We start from the raw sequence: 14,250 nt of genomic DNA on the forward strand, positions 1-14,250 counted from the left end.
ATGCCAGGATGCCTCGAAGGTCTCCACGCTATTGCCACTCATATCGTGAAAGGTGTCGAACAAGATGCCCTCGTTAGAGATATCGAGAAGCGAGCCAAAGATGTCTTCACCAGGGAGGTTGACGCTGCTCCCGGAACCCGCATCTTTTACAGCAGCAAAAACCCTACTCCAATCATTACCATGAAAGATGGAAAGTTTTCAGCCGTTGAAGCAATGGCGATTGGAAACGGAAAGATCTTGAAAGCTGGTACTCTCAAGGACGCTAAGATTGCAGCACCCTCCGTCTCGGACCCAACTGACATCGGAGGCAATTGCATCGTGCCTGGCTTTGTGGAGCCTCACCTTCATATCATGACCTCAGCAATGTTGGATAAGTTCCTCTTGAACTGTGACCCGCTCAATCCAGAGATTGGCGGCACTTTCGAAGGTACAATTAAGTTCCTTCGGAAAGCCGTCGGGAAGCTCGAAAAGGGTGCATGGCTGCTTGGATATGGCTATGATCCGTCTCGATTGGAACCACATGAAGGATCGTTCAGAGACTTGACGCCGGATCTGTTCAAGAAGGAGAATCTGAATGAGAATCCCATCCTGATCATCAACGCCTCTGGTCATATTGCTTACGCCAATTCCCTCGCCTTGACTGAAGCCAATCAGCCCGAACCTGCTTCGGGAGTTCTTATCGAGCCAGCTGCGTTCCAACCAATCATCACCAAAGCACTGCCAAGTCAACTTATAAAGTCCTTTGACATTTTCGAAGGTCTATTCAATGTTTTGAAGCAATGGAGCGCCAAGGGCTTCACCACAGTCTTTGACGCGGGTGTCGGGCTCTCTATCCCCCAACTCGATGCTCTCATACTGAGCGCGTTGGCGGTATGTGCACCACTTCGCATTGCCGGAGCAGCTGCAAACATGACACCTGGTGAAGCTGAGAAGACTGTTGGAAAGGGCAATATGCCGCCAGGCGGCGCAACACTGTTAAAGATCAAGACCATTAAGCTCTGGATGGATGGCTCAACTCAAGGCTTCACAGGTGCTCTTGAGGACCAATACAAGAACGAGCTGCTGCCGGAGTACTTCTGGGGAGCACCGTGGGGATGGGCGCGTTGGAAAGTCCGCAAGACGTGCCATATCACACCTTTCACACAGTTCGACATTTTCGAGGAAATGAAGACATGGGCAAAGAAAGGTTACCAGTTGATGGTCCATGTCAATGGCGATTGCGCTTCTGAAGTTGTGCTCGATGCTTTTGAAAAGCTCCAGGCTGAGATCCCCGACTCTAAGGTTCAACATCGACTGGAACATTTCACTGTTACTCAATCAAAGCAGATCGAACGTGCTGCCAAGCTCAATCTCTATGCCAGTCACACCATCGGACATGTAAAGTACTGGGGCAATACCTTTGACAAATACATCCTTGGTCCCGAGCGAGCAGGCCGCATTGATCCACTCCAGGACGACGTCCAGCATGGCCTTGTCTACTCGTTGCATAGTGACTCTCCTGTGTCGCAGGCTGATGGACTGTCGTATGTTAGAACTGCTACAACCAGACTGATGTACGAGAAATCACCCAATGAGCAGCCGGAGAGAGTACTTGGGGGTGATCAAAGGGTTACGGTGGAACAGGCTTTGGCAGGCATAACCGTGAATCCAGCGCGTCAAATACTTCTTGACGAAGAGATTGGGACGCTTGAGGATGGGAAGGACGCCAACGTTGTTGTTTTGAGTTAGGACTTGACTTCATCCTCGCTCGATCCAAAAGACATTAGTAGTGATTGGGTGCTGGAAACTTGGTTTAAAGGACGTCTACGTTCACCACGTGGGTAATTGGGACTCTATTCGGGTCTTGACTAAACTGGTTTCTTCAACCGTACTTGTCCATTTCAGAGTATAGTAGGTTAAATAAAGATGTTAGAGTCATCGAAAATAGGCCAAACAGGCCAAGCAAATAGTGTATTCGCTAGGCGGGTTGCGAGTGTGTTCCAGTTGGTGGATTCGTCCATCTCAACTTCTAGTGCTGCCGCGTGCCCTGTCGACATGGCACATCCCACTTTTTTATATCTGTTCATTGGTCTCGAATATCTATAAAACATATCTATGTAGACTGCAGAGTGCGTAACCTAGGTCACAGCAGCCACCCTGTTCCATGTTAGGAAAATTTCCCCAAGCATCGCCGATAACCGAAAGGCGGGGACGTCCACTTCTAGTTAGCCTGACATCGCTATCTCTCTTCCCGACAACAACCCTGTCTACAACAATTGTCTCTAAAATGAAGCCTGTTTTATCTTAAAGCAAGTCTCGCCAAGGAGACAATTTCTCTATGTATTCTTCGAGAAAGAAACACGACCCTCGAAGCAAGCGCCTACTGGGCAACAAAGCCGATCATTCGGAGGTTGCGTCACTGGACGTTCTCCCTTTGTCATAGTCCACCCGCATGAGCTTATAACGCCTAGTGTGAATGTAGCGCAGTAGAAACCCATCGGCTGACAGCCCAATCTACTGTATTCGACAGCAGAAATAGTACTGATGATAAAACGGGTAAATCATCTTTTCATGCGTCCGAGATAAATATAGTCTTTGAAGATCAAAACTAAGCTCTTAGAATGTAAGTCTTTCAATCTGTTCGTAGTATGGGCTGTTCCCACATAAACCAATGAGAGTTTATTCAAAAGCGACAACAATCTTTGTCCCACGAAATATCATGTATCATTCTGATAAGATTATATCTCACAGGTCCGATATATTTGTGGCAGAGCACGTCCATTCTATAGAATTGCGCCTCTTAGAGTATTAGTCATCAACATTTCATTTTCAACACCAACAAGCAAAAAACTTTAGTGAGTCACTAGCAGGGAAGCGGATCTAAGTATGATTGAGGGACTAGCGAATTAATTTACTCTACTAGGGAGAAAGACTGCTCCACTTGGCCTCAAATATATTTGTCGCGATCGATAACGTAGATCCAACTCTAACTAATTTTACTTATTATACTTCTCGCATCAAAACTTGGACATGGTAAAGTTACGCATCAGCAACATTGTAATTAGCGTCAGGCTGTTGGGGCTGTGTAAACACCACGCGAGACAATGACAAGTCCTCCGACTCTTCATCTATTTTCTGCACAGTGCCAACCCGAGGCCAAGTGATTGCCTCGCAGTCTATCAGCACATCGATCTTCGTCCTTTTACCGCATACTCAGGTCGGCTAAATTGAGTGCAATGTCCACAGTCCAGGAGCTATTCTGTCCGTCGCCCAGCGCAGGCAGCCTAGATCTGTGCTGGAGAGTGGTAAATGCTACTATGTACCTTGACTTCCAGCCCTTAAAGCCATGGGGCGCTTTGCTTCAGCAAGACAGGGATGCTAGATGACTGGCGTCCAAAAACAGATCCGGAGATGCCGGAGTTGAGGTGTTCCTCCATTTTGACTGGCCCGCTCCCTGTGAAGGAACAGTCGAAGCGCAAGCTTCCAAATGACGAACTCACTCCCCTTGCGTCACAGACCCCGCACGGCGCGGCGGCTCTCAGGGCTGCGTAATCTGTGTGTAAACCTGCTCGTCTCACCACCAACATCACGCAGGCGTGGTGTCACAACCGACCTTTTTGGGGTTGGGGGTGAATATTGTTGTTACTGCGAGTCAATTGGTGTTAAACCCGTATGTCGAAAAGGACTGTATTGTGCTCCTGTTCTGTCTTCGCTAATCTGGACTGATGATTTCCCCTCTTTTAGGTGGATACTCTACGCTAAGCCTAAAGAAGCTTCTCTTAGTCAGATGAATCTGTCTTTACCCTTTTGAGGTTCCTTTTGATGAGATGAACCGCTAACCGATGTATACAGGGTAGCTCCGGTTTAACAATTGGTCTGGTAATCGATCTAAGCGCTACCCCTGCCTACTAAGCCTCCCCCGTAGACCCCCACCATACTCATTAGCGAGATAGAAAGTTTTCGAAAGGCTGATCGTGCGCATTTGTGCGTCACTAACATTGTGCCGCACCCCAGGGCTTCCTTACACCACTGGCGGCCTCACCCTATTCTCACTCCGCAAACGGATTTACTGTTTTGGGAATAGAGTGACATGTTGTTATGGGAGAAACTGAAACACATTTATAAATCAGAGCTTAACTAACCAACGAATACCTTTATGGACAAGTAAAAGGAGCAATAGAGCACCTTTTCTTACTTCCATCTACTTTCTCCTCTTCAGTCTTATTAAACATTTGTGACTTACTCTTGTGGAACCACTTTAATTGAATATAATCTTTCTTTCCTCTATAGCTTATCAGTCTTACTACGTATACAAATATTTACACAATCACCATCACAAAAGATGGCATTCTTACCAGCAGAGGTTATTATAACTATTGTATTCGGTGCTTTGGGATGAGCAAGCACTATCGTGGATGTGGCACATGAAGTGACCGAGATTCTGAACGAGCTTCTTTTGCGCGCAAACCTCACGGATATGCGGTCAGCCTCTTGTAAAAATCTCCTTCCCAGCTTAGGCGTACAGTAAATTCCGTGCTTAGAATGCATCGACTCGGTTCCCAATTGTGGCGCTAGTGGTGCAAGGATTAACAACCTGCTCCCCAATGAAACACGAGTAAATAGAGTGTATACTCAACTAGTTACAGGAGGCAGGGCTTACCAACTTTATCGTTCCGCAGACTTAGCACACCAGCAAGTGAAGATAGCGCCATTTGTGTAACGAAAATTTCTGTCCAGGAAGTTCTCTCGCCTAATTTTCTTAGAGCAAGTCTAATTTACCACTTCGGCGACAACGGTTATGCATCTTTTCGGCCAGACGTTTTACCATATCGGGAGGGTCAACGTTAGTGTGCTTCCTTATGAGGATGATCGATGCCGTGACTGGAATGCGGAGCTAGGGGGTGGATGAGACCAAACTGGGCGTTTAGAGTACCGATATGGAGATTTTTGATGAGGGTCTTCTTAGTCTAATCTGCTACTTTAGTGACAACGGTCGTGCATCTTTTCGGCCAGACGTTTTACCATATCGGGAGCGTCAACGTTAGTATGCTTCCTTATGAGGATGATCGACGCCGTGACTGGAATGCGGAGCTAGGGGGTGGATGAGACCAAACTGTGCATTTAGAGTACCGATATAGAGACTAATATGGCTGGTGCTAGCGATTAGGACCTGTCTGAAGTAGTCTAGATCAGCATCGTGATTAACAAAGTCGAGAGAGTGGGTAAAACGTTTCATGATGGTGATGATCTCAAATGGTAACACCGTGGATCGAGACGGCTTAGCTGTGTACATGAGGAATTTCGCCTACCGTTCCACAACCAGCTTCCAGTTCCCAGCTCCCAACGCTAACACCAAACACCTAGATCCAGTATCCCCCGTTTCGTGCAAAGACCTCATTTATTTCAATATATATATCTCGACGCCCGCCCGCTCAATCCTCTACCTCGCTCTAATAACTATGCCAGATTAAATTTTAATAACGGAAGAATACTTTTATGGACTGATAAAAAATCTCTAAAGCACTTTTACTTCCAATTACCTTCCCCTCTTTACACGTATTCAAGATTCGCAACTTTACCTCGAATCAACAACCTTAGGGGCTATTCTATCTCAGGACTATTTTTCTTTCTTTTTAACATTATACTCCGCTTTAATCTATCAGTCTTATTACGGAAACAAGCATCTACCCAATCAATATCACAAAGGATGGCATTTTTATCGGCAGAGGTTATTATAACTACTATATTCAGCGCTCTAGGACTAGTAGTTGCCGTGATGGGCCTTTGGTTTACATATCGGGCACATCCCCCCAAGAGCAAGAATCAAGACTCAGAGGCATTGCCGGGGAGTTTAAATAACACTATGGCACTTCCGGCTATTACATGCCTGCGACAGCCTCCGAGAGTACTCGATATAAACAGACCTCTCCAGGTTCCTCCTCGGATGCCACATGCAGATCCTTGACCCGATAATTATAAGTACCCACACCCACCACCCATTATAGAGGTAGAATTACATGCCCCTACCCCGCATGCCAAGCAGTCTAGCGTCACTGAAAGCTAACCTTATATTGCTCCCCAGAGCCCTACAATTCTTTAACTACGTTCTCGGGAATGTCTCTAAGGACATGAGTTTGACGGGCCATGGTTGAGCAGGTATGCTTACAGGTATCAACACTGTTGTCGGTGAAGCACATGAGGAGACCAGGATTCCAAGCAGGCGGTGTTCAATACAATAGCACTTTGCTAATGAAATCCTTATAAACCCCTCAGGATCTGTGAGAATATCCATATACAAGAGATTGTTAGGTAAACTGCGTCAAATGTTTAGTTCACGGAAAATTCAGAGCATATAGCTATTTGATGGAATGTTAAATGAAGAATCTGCCTCCTTATATATACTGCCGGTTCTGAGCCAAATGACTGCATTGTATACTTTCGGCTAGCGTTTCTTTTGTAACCTACCTGATTGTTAGATCAGTATCGTCAATTTCGGTGAATGTGTAGTTAGGTGTGTATTTATGGTTTAATTGTCTGTGATAGTTATGAAAGTCTCCGTTGTTACGACCCAATAAGTCTTCATGCACATGAGATAGAAACGATACCCCGACTTTTTGCACTAATAAATAGTTACCTACCCTGTAAAAGTTAAATATATACTATTTAACTTATATAATAATTATTTCTATTTTATAAGTATTTATTAAATAGGATTGAAACAGTAGAAATTAATAGTTCTTTACAGGGAATTTTAAAAATGGGGCAGAACTTTTGCACGCAACTGTACTTGGGAAGTAGTCTTTGAAATCCCTGCTCTGTACCAAGTCGGTTAAAAGTGTCGGTGTCAAAAGCAAGATTGGAACTACTGGTCGCCTCGACATGTGTAAGGTTCAGATACCAGACTAGTCCCCTATCAGGCGCTCCGATATTCGTTTGGACTACAAAATGAGTCCAGCTGTCTTCGTTGGGGAATTCACCCTTTCCCTTTGTGACCCAATGCCGAGTTTTGGATGAAACGGGAAACAAGGCGCTTTCTCCCCTGTTGTCCATAATCCTATATGGCCTGCATTCAATGAAAGACACATCAAAAACATGTGTTGTGATTCTAAAGATGCAAGTAAAACCCAAAGCCTCGTAGGGTTGGCCTGAAGCTAGCAACGGGGCAAATTCTTCGTTGGGCTCTACAAGCCCGCCTTGTTTTGTTTCGACAAACAGTGGCGCAGTAAAGCTGTCTTCTACGTACTTCATATTGTTCAGGTACCGACATGTCACCCCACTTTTCAGCCAGACCACGGCCACGTTGGAAACCCGTTCCTGTTGGCCAAGCCAGTCTTTATGGCTTGGGATTCACTCCGCACTGGCTGCCATAGGATCGCCCAGAAAAGGGCACACACGATATCATCATGCTTCGATCTTGCGATATCATAAGGCCCTAATTCTGCGGTGGAGGGATTCCAGGGGGAGAGTCGACAGCCAACCCATCGTAGTGGTAGACCCCAGTATTGTGCCACTGATGGTTTCAGCTGGGCATAAAAGCCGAAAATACCGTCCAGTGCTCTCAGTACGTAGGATTCGTACGTAAGTTCACGCTTAGAGTATGCCTCCAAGTCTCCCATGAACCCACTACTCCATGGTACATAACAACTTGAATCGAAGTCTTCGTCCACCATACTCTCGAAGATGGGAGATTTACGGTTGCAGTAGGCCAAATCTTGTATCAATTCCTCTGCGCACTTCATACCTTCACAATGGAAGAAAACTTGTTCATTAGTAAAGATGACACATCTGCAAGAGAACACTGCCTCCTAGTATGTCCAACCCCTGGTGTCCCATGTTGAGTGTTACACGTCATGACCAAACATGGGGGGTCTGAATATCCATGTCATTCCGTTCAGGGTTAACTTATTTGAAATCGTGCGAAGGCACTGCCCGACACCAGGTAAACCATACGACGAAGTTTCTCCTGTGACAGCTACTATGGTGACAGTTGCTTGGCTGTCTGAAAGCCTGTGAGTCCATTGCCCAACCCTTCCTTATGTTTCTGACCGTGTTGATGACATACAGATAATGTTCATTTGAACTAATTGACATCTCATGTCTTCTTTGTCTTCTTGATCAATATAAAGTTGTTTAATCCATATATATTGAAATCCGAGTTGGAGTGTAGCACGCATGGCGTCTCTAATCAAGGCATTGGACAGGATGTCTTGATGCTTGCTCCGACATTAGATGAAGGACTCCATACGTAGCTCAGTGCAACATATGCAGAAAAAATGTTCATGCTGCAGCACAACCTCGGCCTTACAATTGAGCAACCTGAATTTTGCTATCCCGACCGGCTTTGTCGTAAACATTTAACAGGGTTTGCCATGAGTGTAGCGACACTGGGCGATCCACTTCCTGATCATATGATAATTAACGTGACTGGGACCTGTTTGTAGATATTGATCAGTTCTGCCTGGCTTGTCAAGAAGCTCGCCATCGGTCATCTGTAACAGGTATTTCCCATTGACCGTTGCCGTCAGATGTATGAATCATATTGACTTTATCGTCAGAAACGTGACGGCCAAGACTTATTATTACCGGACTCTTAGATCCGACATCTCTACGCCGCAACTTTGAGGTGAGGAAACGATATGGAGAGCCTGTGGAAGTCTTAGAGATATGTAGCGAGCCCTCCCATCGGAATTTGTTGCCCTCCGAACATATCTGGGTAAGATCGACAAATTGACATTGTGTACAAAGATCTTGACTTTCCCATTCTAAGCCACCTGTCCGAGCTACCAAACCTCTGTTGGGCTCATAAACTAGCAAAGAGTCATTCGTGATACTTGAATATACCAAGAGCTTGTAAAAGCCGCAAGTCGATCTGACTACTTAAAACATCCTAACCTTCATTGTTAGATGGGCTTAAGTTCGAAGAACAAAGATCCATCTCCATGGTTTCCTTGTTTTATCCTATATACACTGCTCCTGATGAATGATACTTTTTTACTTGGTGTCGGTCAAGTAAGAATGTAACAAAGACGTGAGGCGAGAGTCTGGTACAATTGGACAGAAAAAGCAGCGCAACAGTGAAGCCGTGTCAGGACTAGGGCAAAAAGTTCGCAGTGTGCACTCAATAATCTTGTACTACTTGCAGGAGGAAATAGTAAGACTTTGGAAAAGATAAAGTTTGCTGTTGTAGGCAGCTGTGATTATTCCTGTGGGGTTCGGGCGCTGTTGTACGAATGTGACTCCGCCACGAGGACTGACTAACACGTGTATAGTCTTCAAGGATGCTATATATTGAATTCCGCGGGTTCTGGAAATGATTTCGCCACAGTAGAATATTCCCAATTGGCTAATAATAAATATTAAGAGAGGATCCTATATATTTCAAAATTGGAGAAGCCTAGAGCTAATCCAAGAGAAATCGGCCACTCAGAAAACACAGAAAATAACATTTAACACCCGTCTGGACCGTACCAAAGCCACCTGAAGTTCTACCCCATATGACGAGCTAACCAATCTACAAACACCTCCGGATTCTCCTGAAAGTACGTATATCCCTTTATCCTCACCGTTCCGTCTACCCAATGCAGTTTCTTGTCTTCTACAGTCAGTGAATCATACATAGCCTGTACGTCACTCTCCTTCGTCAAAATATCTTCGCGTACTGAATAAATAAACGTCGGAACACGAACATTCTTCATGATCGGAATAGGCGACAATTCATCAACAGTGAAGCTCGTTTCCATCTTGATCATCTCGTTCACCTCATCAAACCGATCGTCGAGCCCGAACATGGCAAGAGCTTTCTCAACGAATGGTCGGTACGAGAGGGGCTCGGGGACGAGAAGACAGCGTACATCTTCGAAGACTTCTGGTCGACGGTCCATGGCGAAGAATGTAGCGATACCGCCTAGACAACGACTGAAAAGGCCGATGGTCATGTTCTTGGTGTCTTCTCGACTGCGAACATAGTTCAACGAACCGACAACATCTCTTGATTCAAAACGACCAGTGCCAGTGATACCACCATTCGCTTGTCCACTATTTCCAGAGTTTCTCATATCATAGGTGAGGACATTGTACCCAGCATCATGTAAGATCTTGAGATCAGGAATAAAGTTGAGCTCAAAGTCATTTCCTGTGGCAGAACCACCGAGGAAAGCCTTCCATGGCTCGAGATGAGCGGGGTAACCTGATCGGGTGCAGCGAAGGGGATGATTGGCGATGATCAACTTGTTGGAGCCTGGCTTTGGGATGTACCATGCTTCAAGAGGAGTGCCGTCTTCGGAAGGAAAGAATACATCTTCGTATTCAAGACCTGCTTCACTTGGACGGTGTAAGAGAGGGGTGGGGATTTTGTTGCGCAGGGGAGCAACAAGGCCTTTGAGGAACCCTTGTGTTTCTTCGGGAGTCATGGTGAGGTCTCTTGTGCAGGTTGTGTTATTGATAGTGAAGTGTTCTGTTAATATAATGTTGGCGAGAGTGATTGAAACGATGTTCTGGGTCAAAATATTTGGAGTTGATACTGGGCAGTCTTTATATACTTCATATTTCGAGACCGAAACAAAGAAGACCCAAAAAGGCAAACAATCTCGCTATATCCTCTTCTCCCGAGATATTAGGTAAGCTTACATGCATCTGGAAGGATCTGTAACAGACATTGAGTATCTATAACAATTGGTCGATGTACTGCTGACGCTCGATTGATTCGCTACTTTGAACCCAGGTGAGATGGCTGCAGAAGCCACCGATCCTTTGCTGACAACCAACTTCCCCATTAGGAAAACAATCGAGAAAAGGTACTTAAGGATATTGAACCCCCCCGTTCCCGTTATCCTGGAACAAATTATGTTCGTACTGTCAGAGCCGTATTTTGATTGGGTATATCGCCGCTGGGGGCCATAGCTTGCAGAAGTTAATACATTTTAAGAGGCTCGGTGTTTGACAGATTTGCCGAGAAGGTGGTTATCGTCCTTAAGAATGAACAAACCGCGACGCCGTCATTACATTTAGTCACAGAAAGAAAATTTGAAGATCTTTCATTAGTTTGTTCAGAATTGAAGTGCATATGGTGCCTCCAGTGCAAGACTAAGATTCATGTGGCCCAGGTCTTGGGTCGTCACGGTAACAATTTAGTCCGCTTTGAAACTAGATTGGAGATTTGACGAGGAAGTGCTTCTTATTCCAAAAAAAAAAAAAATGAAGATCGTGATATTTAGCTACTATCATTGCAGTCGGTTCATTGTCCACCCCCAGCTTGGTTGAGAACGATTCGGTCGCCTCGGCTTATAGTTGACTTAAGCCCTGATTGAAGAAGATACCTGGGGTCCATACTGCTGCCCCTGTTCCAACCCATCAAATTGTGCTCAGCACCTATTTAGCGAAGGCGCCGAAGAGGCCTTTGGCTAATGAAATTGTCAGCAAATATCCATTTTGAACTGAATGGCTTTATGTTACCAATACCGCCGCCTATTTTGATAGCAGTACCTAACCCCTGGCGGTTATTCTCCTTAGTAGCTGCCTATTGAGAATGTTGTGAGATTATGTATTGGAGATATGGTCGACGATTATTTACCTGTTGGATGGGAAGAGCAAGTCCCATGGCAGCAAGAGACAGGATCGCCAGTGACAGTTTCATGGTGCAAAAAAGATATTGTTAGAATGCTTGTGAAGTAAGAGCTGGTTGTGAAATCTCTTGGCAGACAATGCTGCCTTCTTATAACAAACGATTCGAATAATATCTGAGTTGAGTGCACACAGAAAATACGTACTGCAAGTCGATGGCTGGTCTATGTGGCTTGGCTGAGCCCTGGTAACTACGAATGAACTATCTAAGCGATACCAGTTGGGGCCAGTCTAGACCACCCTCAGCTGCCATGAGCGAAGCCACCGAATAGTCGGTAAAGGGGATGGTTGGATGCAATAGATCTCATATCCCTTAATTATCCCCCTACGTGGAGCGTATCTTTAAGCCACAGATTTGACTATTCGAAACAGCTAGCGTCGATAAAATTGAAATGACCACCAATATCAATCGGTCTTGTTTTCTTATTTGCAGAAATTGGTGCTAGATTTATTTCCGCAGTAAGGGAATGAACAATTTAGTAACAACTTCAGAAAACTAGTAATAAATCACTTGTAGAAGAAGGTAGCCCTGGTTCAAGCAGAAGCTTGCAATGGTAATTATCTATAAAAAAAACGTTGATGGAGGCGTAAGGTTTTACATATATATGGGATAAGATTGCTTTGTCTCTCATTTGGATCGGTGTTACTGTTTTGTGCTGCCCTTCGAGTCGATTAGTTCGCATCATGTCAACCTATCGAAGGCGTCTTCATAGTAAGCTAAATTTATCATCGTCACAGGATTCATACATGAGAAGCGAGGTTACAACATTCCTCTATGTAGTTACTGGAATGACTAGCGTACGCTATTGGTAGACTATTGAGGAACTATCCTTACCAATCACAATATGCATTCCCTGCACTCGGCTGTTCAGGGCAAAGTAAGGTCACTTTGTTGTAGCTTAGCTGAAACTTGCAAAACATTTTGTCAGACTCGATGTCGAATACTGGCGGGCTAAACTGGATATGGAGTGAAACTGGGGACCCATGCTGAGGCGTAAAGAAGATAGGCTTGTCTTTCCGCAGACAGTCTGGAACTTCAGCTCAGCTAACAGTTCCTGGACGGTCAATGCGCTCATAGCGGGGTCAATTTTACAAACAGTAGTAGTAGAGACACTGGGAGGTGAGTCAAGGTTTGAAAAGGTATATCGTGAAGGAATCTATGACTATTGTACATATCTATAAAAATGGCATAAAAAAGAAGTCTGGATGGTGAATGAAGAAAAGCTGAGGTAAAAACGACCATTGTCCATCGGGCATGAGATCCGACCTAGAGAAGAAAACAGATGAAAAATACAAGATATGGCGACGAGCGACGTAGCTGATGAGTTGACTTAGTTGGTGTAATGAGCAACGTAGCCAACTTCCATCATGCTACCATAGCCATCGCAAGTGTTTCCGTTGGGATATCCGGGCTATAGAATCGGTTAGTCCATGTCTAAAAAATTGTACGATTTGCTAACTTACCCAGGTACCTCCAACAGCAACGTTGAGGATAAAGTACAAAGGACTGTGGCATAGAGAGTTCCAAACATTTTGGTCGTTGATCCTGGCACCGGTGATCTGGTGGAACTGCTGACCATCCATGAACCAAGTAATAGTCTCGTCGCGCCAGTTGTTCTTGGCCCGATTGAATTCGACTCTCCAGGTATGCCAGCTCTGGTCTGGGATACCAATAGTGTTACCAATACCGGTGCCTTCATTGCAAATGCCACCGGGATAAACATGGCAGTGAACTGTTCCGTGACCAATGAGCTGGCCATTGACTGTCTCCATCGCGTCGATCTCACCACAGGAAGGCCAGCTACCACCGTTGCGGAGGATGTTACCAAGCATCCAGAAAGCGGGCCAGATGCCTTGCTTGTTGTTGGTAGAGCATGTACCGAATCGGATATTGGCTTCGGTTCGGGTGATTTTGCCTGCCTGGGGAGTGAAGACATATTTGCTTTCAACACGACCAGAAGTCCAGCCGTTTTGAGCAGAAGCATCGCGCCATGGAACAAGCTGGAGAGTATCGCCGCCGCTTCGTTGAAGGTTGCGGGTTGATGAAGTATAGACCTCGAGCTCGGCATTAACGTTGAGGTATCCTGTTATGATGTTCCATCTGCTTGTGTCAGGGAGAGTGCCGCTTGAGCCTGCAAAGGTATCCTGCCAGACTTTAGTGAAGCCACTATAGTTGGGGGCATCCCAGGCAACAGTGCCCAGCGAGAAGAGAGAAAAGAGAAGGTAGGATGGCTTAAACAACATCTTGACTATGGGTTGAGTAATTGGTAGAGTGTGTAAATGAGATGATAGTGGACTTCAACTAACTAATTTGACGTCTTTTCAACTTTCATTTATATATAAATAGCGTAGCATTCTATTCGGTATTATCCTGGATATAGTCCGTGTCTTATGGTCTTGTCGGCATGGATTATCGACAGCATGCGGCAATCTACAGGGCAATCTGCAGGGCAATCTACAAAATTTTCCATCAGCCGAACCACGCCATCAGTCTAGAAATAAAGACCACGAGTTGGTAAGCCAGGTTCATAATCTAATAATTTTGCTCGAACGGTAATTTTCGTACTCAAAATCGTAACTCATGGACTCTTTATGTGTCCAGAGATGACCAGAATCATAGTCACAGTCCAGTACTCGATGACCTATTGATCG

At 45.2% G+C, this 14,250-nt stretch overlaps 4 protein-coding genes across 4 annotated transcripts; 1 reads left to right on the forward strand and 3 right to left on the reverse strand.

Moving 5' to 3' along the window:
- EDB82DRAFT_466652 (amidohydrolase 3) lies at nt 1–1,728 on the forward strand (the record flags this gene model as incomplete). Its single annotated transcript, XM_025736744.2, has 1 exon — nt 1–1,728. One exon carries the CDS (start codon nt 1–3, stop codon nt 1,726–1,728), a length of 1,728 nt encoding a protein of 575 aa, XP_025591673.2.
- Nucleotides 1,729–6,613: 4,885 nt separating this feature from the next.
- Nucleotides 6,614–8,153, reverse strand: EDB82DRAFT_479208 (uncharacterized protein; the record flags this gene model as incomplete). Its single annotated transcript, XM_065608122.1, has 4 exons — nt 6,614–6,618; nt 6,801–7,293; nt 7,374–7,720; nt 8,042–8,153. 4 exons carry the CDS (start codon nt 8,151–8,153, stop codon nt 6,614–6,616), a joined length of 957 nt encoding a protein of 318 aa, XP_065463073.1.
- Nucleotides 8,154–9,321: 1,168 nt separating this feature from the next.
- EDB82DRAFT_511059 (Alpha/Beta hydrolase protein) lies at nt 9,322–10,538 on the reverse strand. The gene has a single exon (XM_025736745.2). It carries the CDS (start codon nt 10,386–10,388, stop codon nt 9,465–9,467), a length of 924 nt encoding a protein of 307 aa, XP_025591674.1. The 5' UTR covers nt 10,389–10,538; the 3' UTR covers nt 9,322–9,464.
- Nucleotides 10,539–12,929: 2,391 nt separating this feature from the next.
- On the reverse strand, nt 12,930–13,842 carry EDB82DRAFT_528580 (concanavalin A-like lectin/glucanase domain-containing protein; the record flags this gene model as incomplete). The annotated part of the gene is made up of 2 exons (XM_025736747.1): nt 12,930–13,010; nt 13,063–13,842. 2 exons carry the CDS (start codon nt 13,840–13,842, stop codon nt 12,930–12,932), a joined length of 861 nt encoding a protein of 286 aa, XP_025591676.1.
- Between the last annotated feature and the right edge of the window lie 408 nt (nt 13,843–14,250).

This window comes from Fusarium venenatum (genome assembly GCF_020744135.1).
Source record: "Fusarium venenatum strain MPI-CAGE-CH-0201 chromosome Unknown EDB82scaffold_4, whole genome shotgun sequence".
Taxonomy (NCBI): Eukaryota; Fungi; Ascomycota; class Sordariomycetes; order Hypocreales; family Nectriaceae; genus Fusarium; species Fusarium venenatum.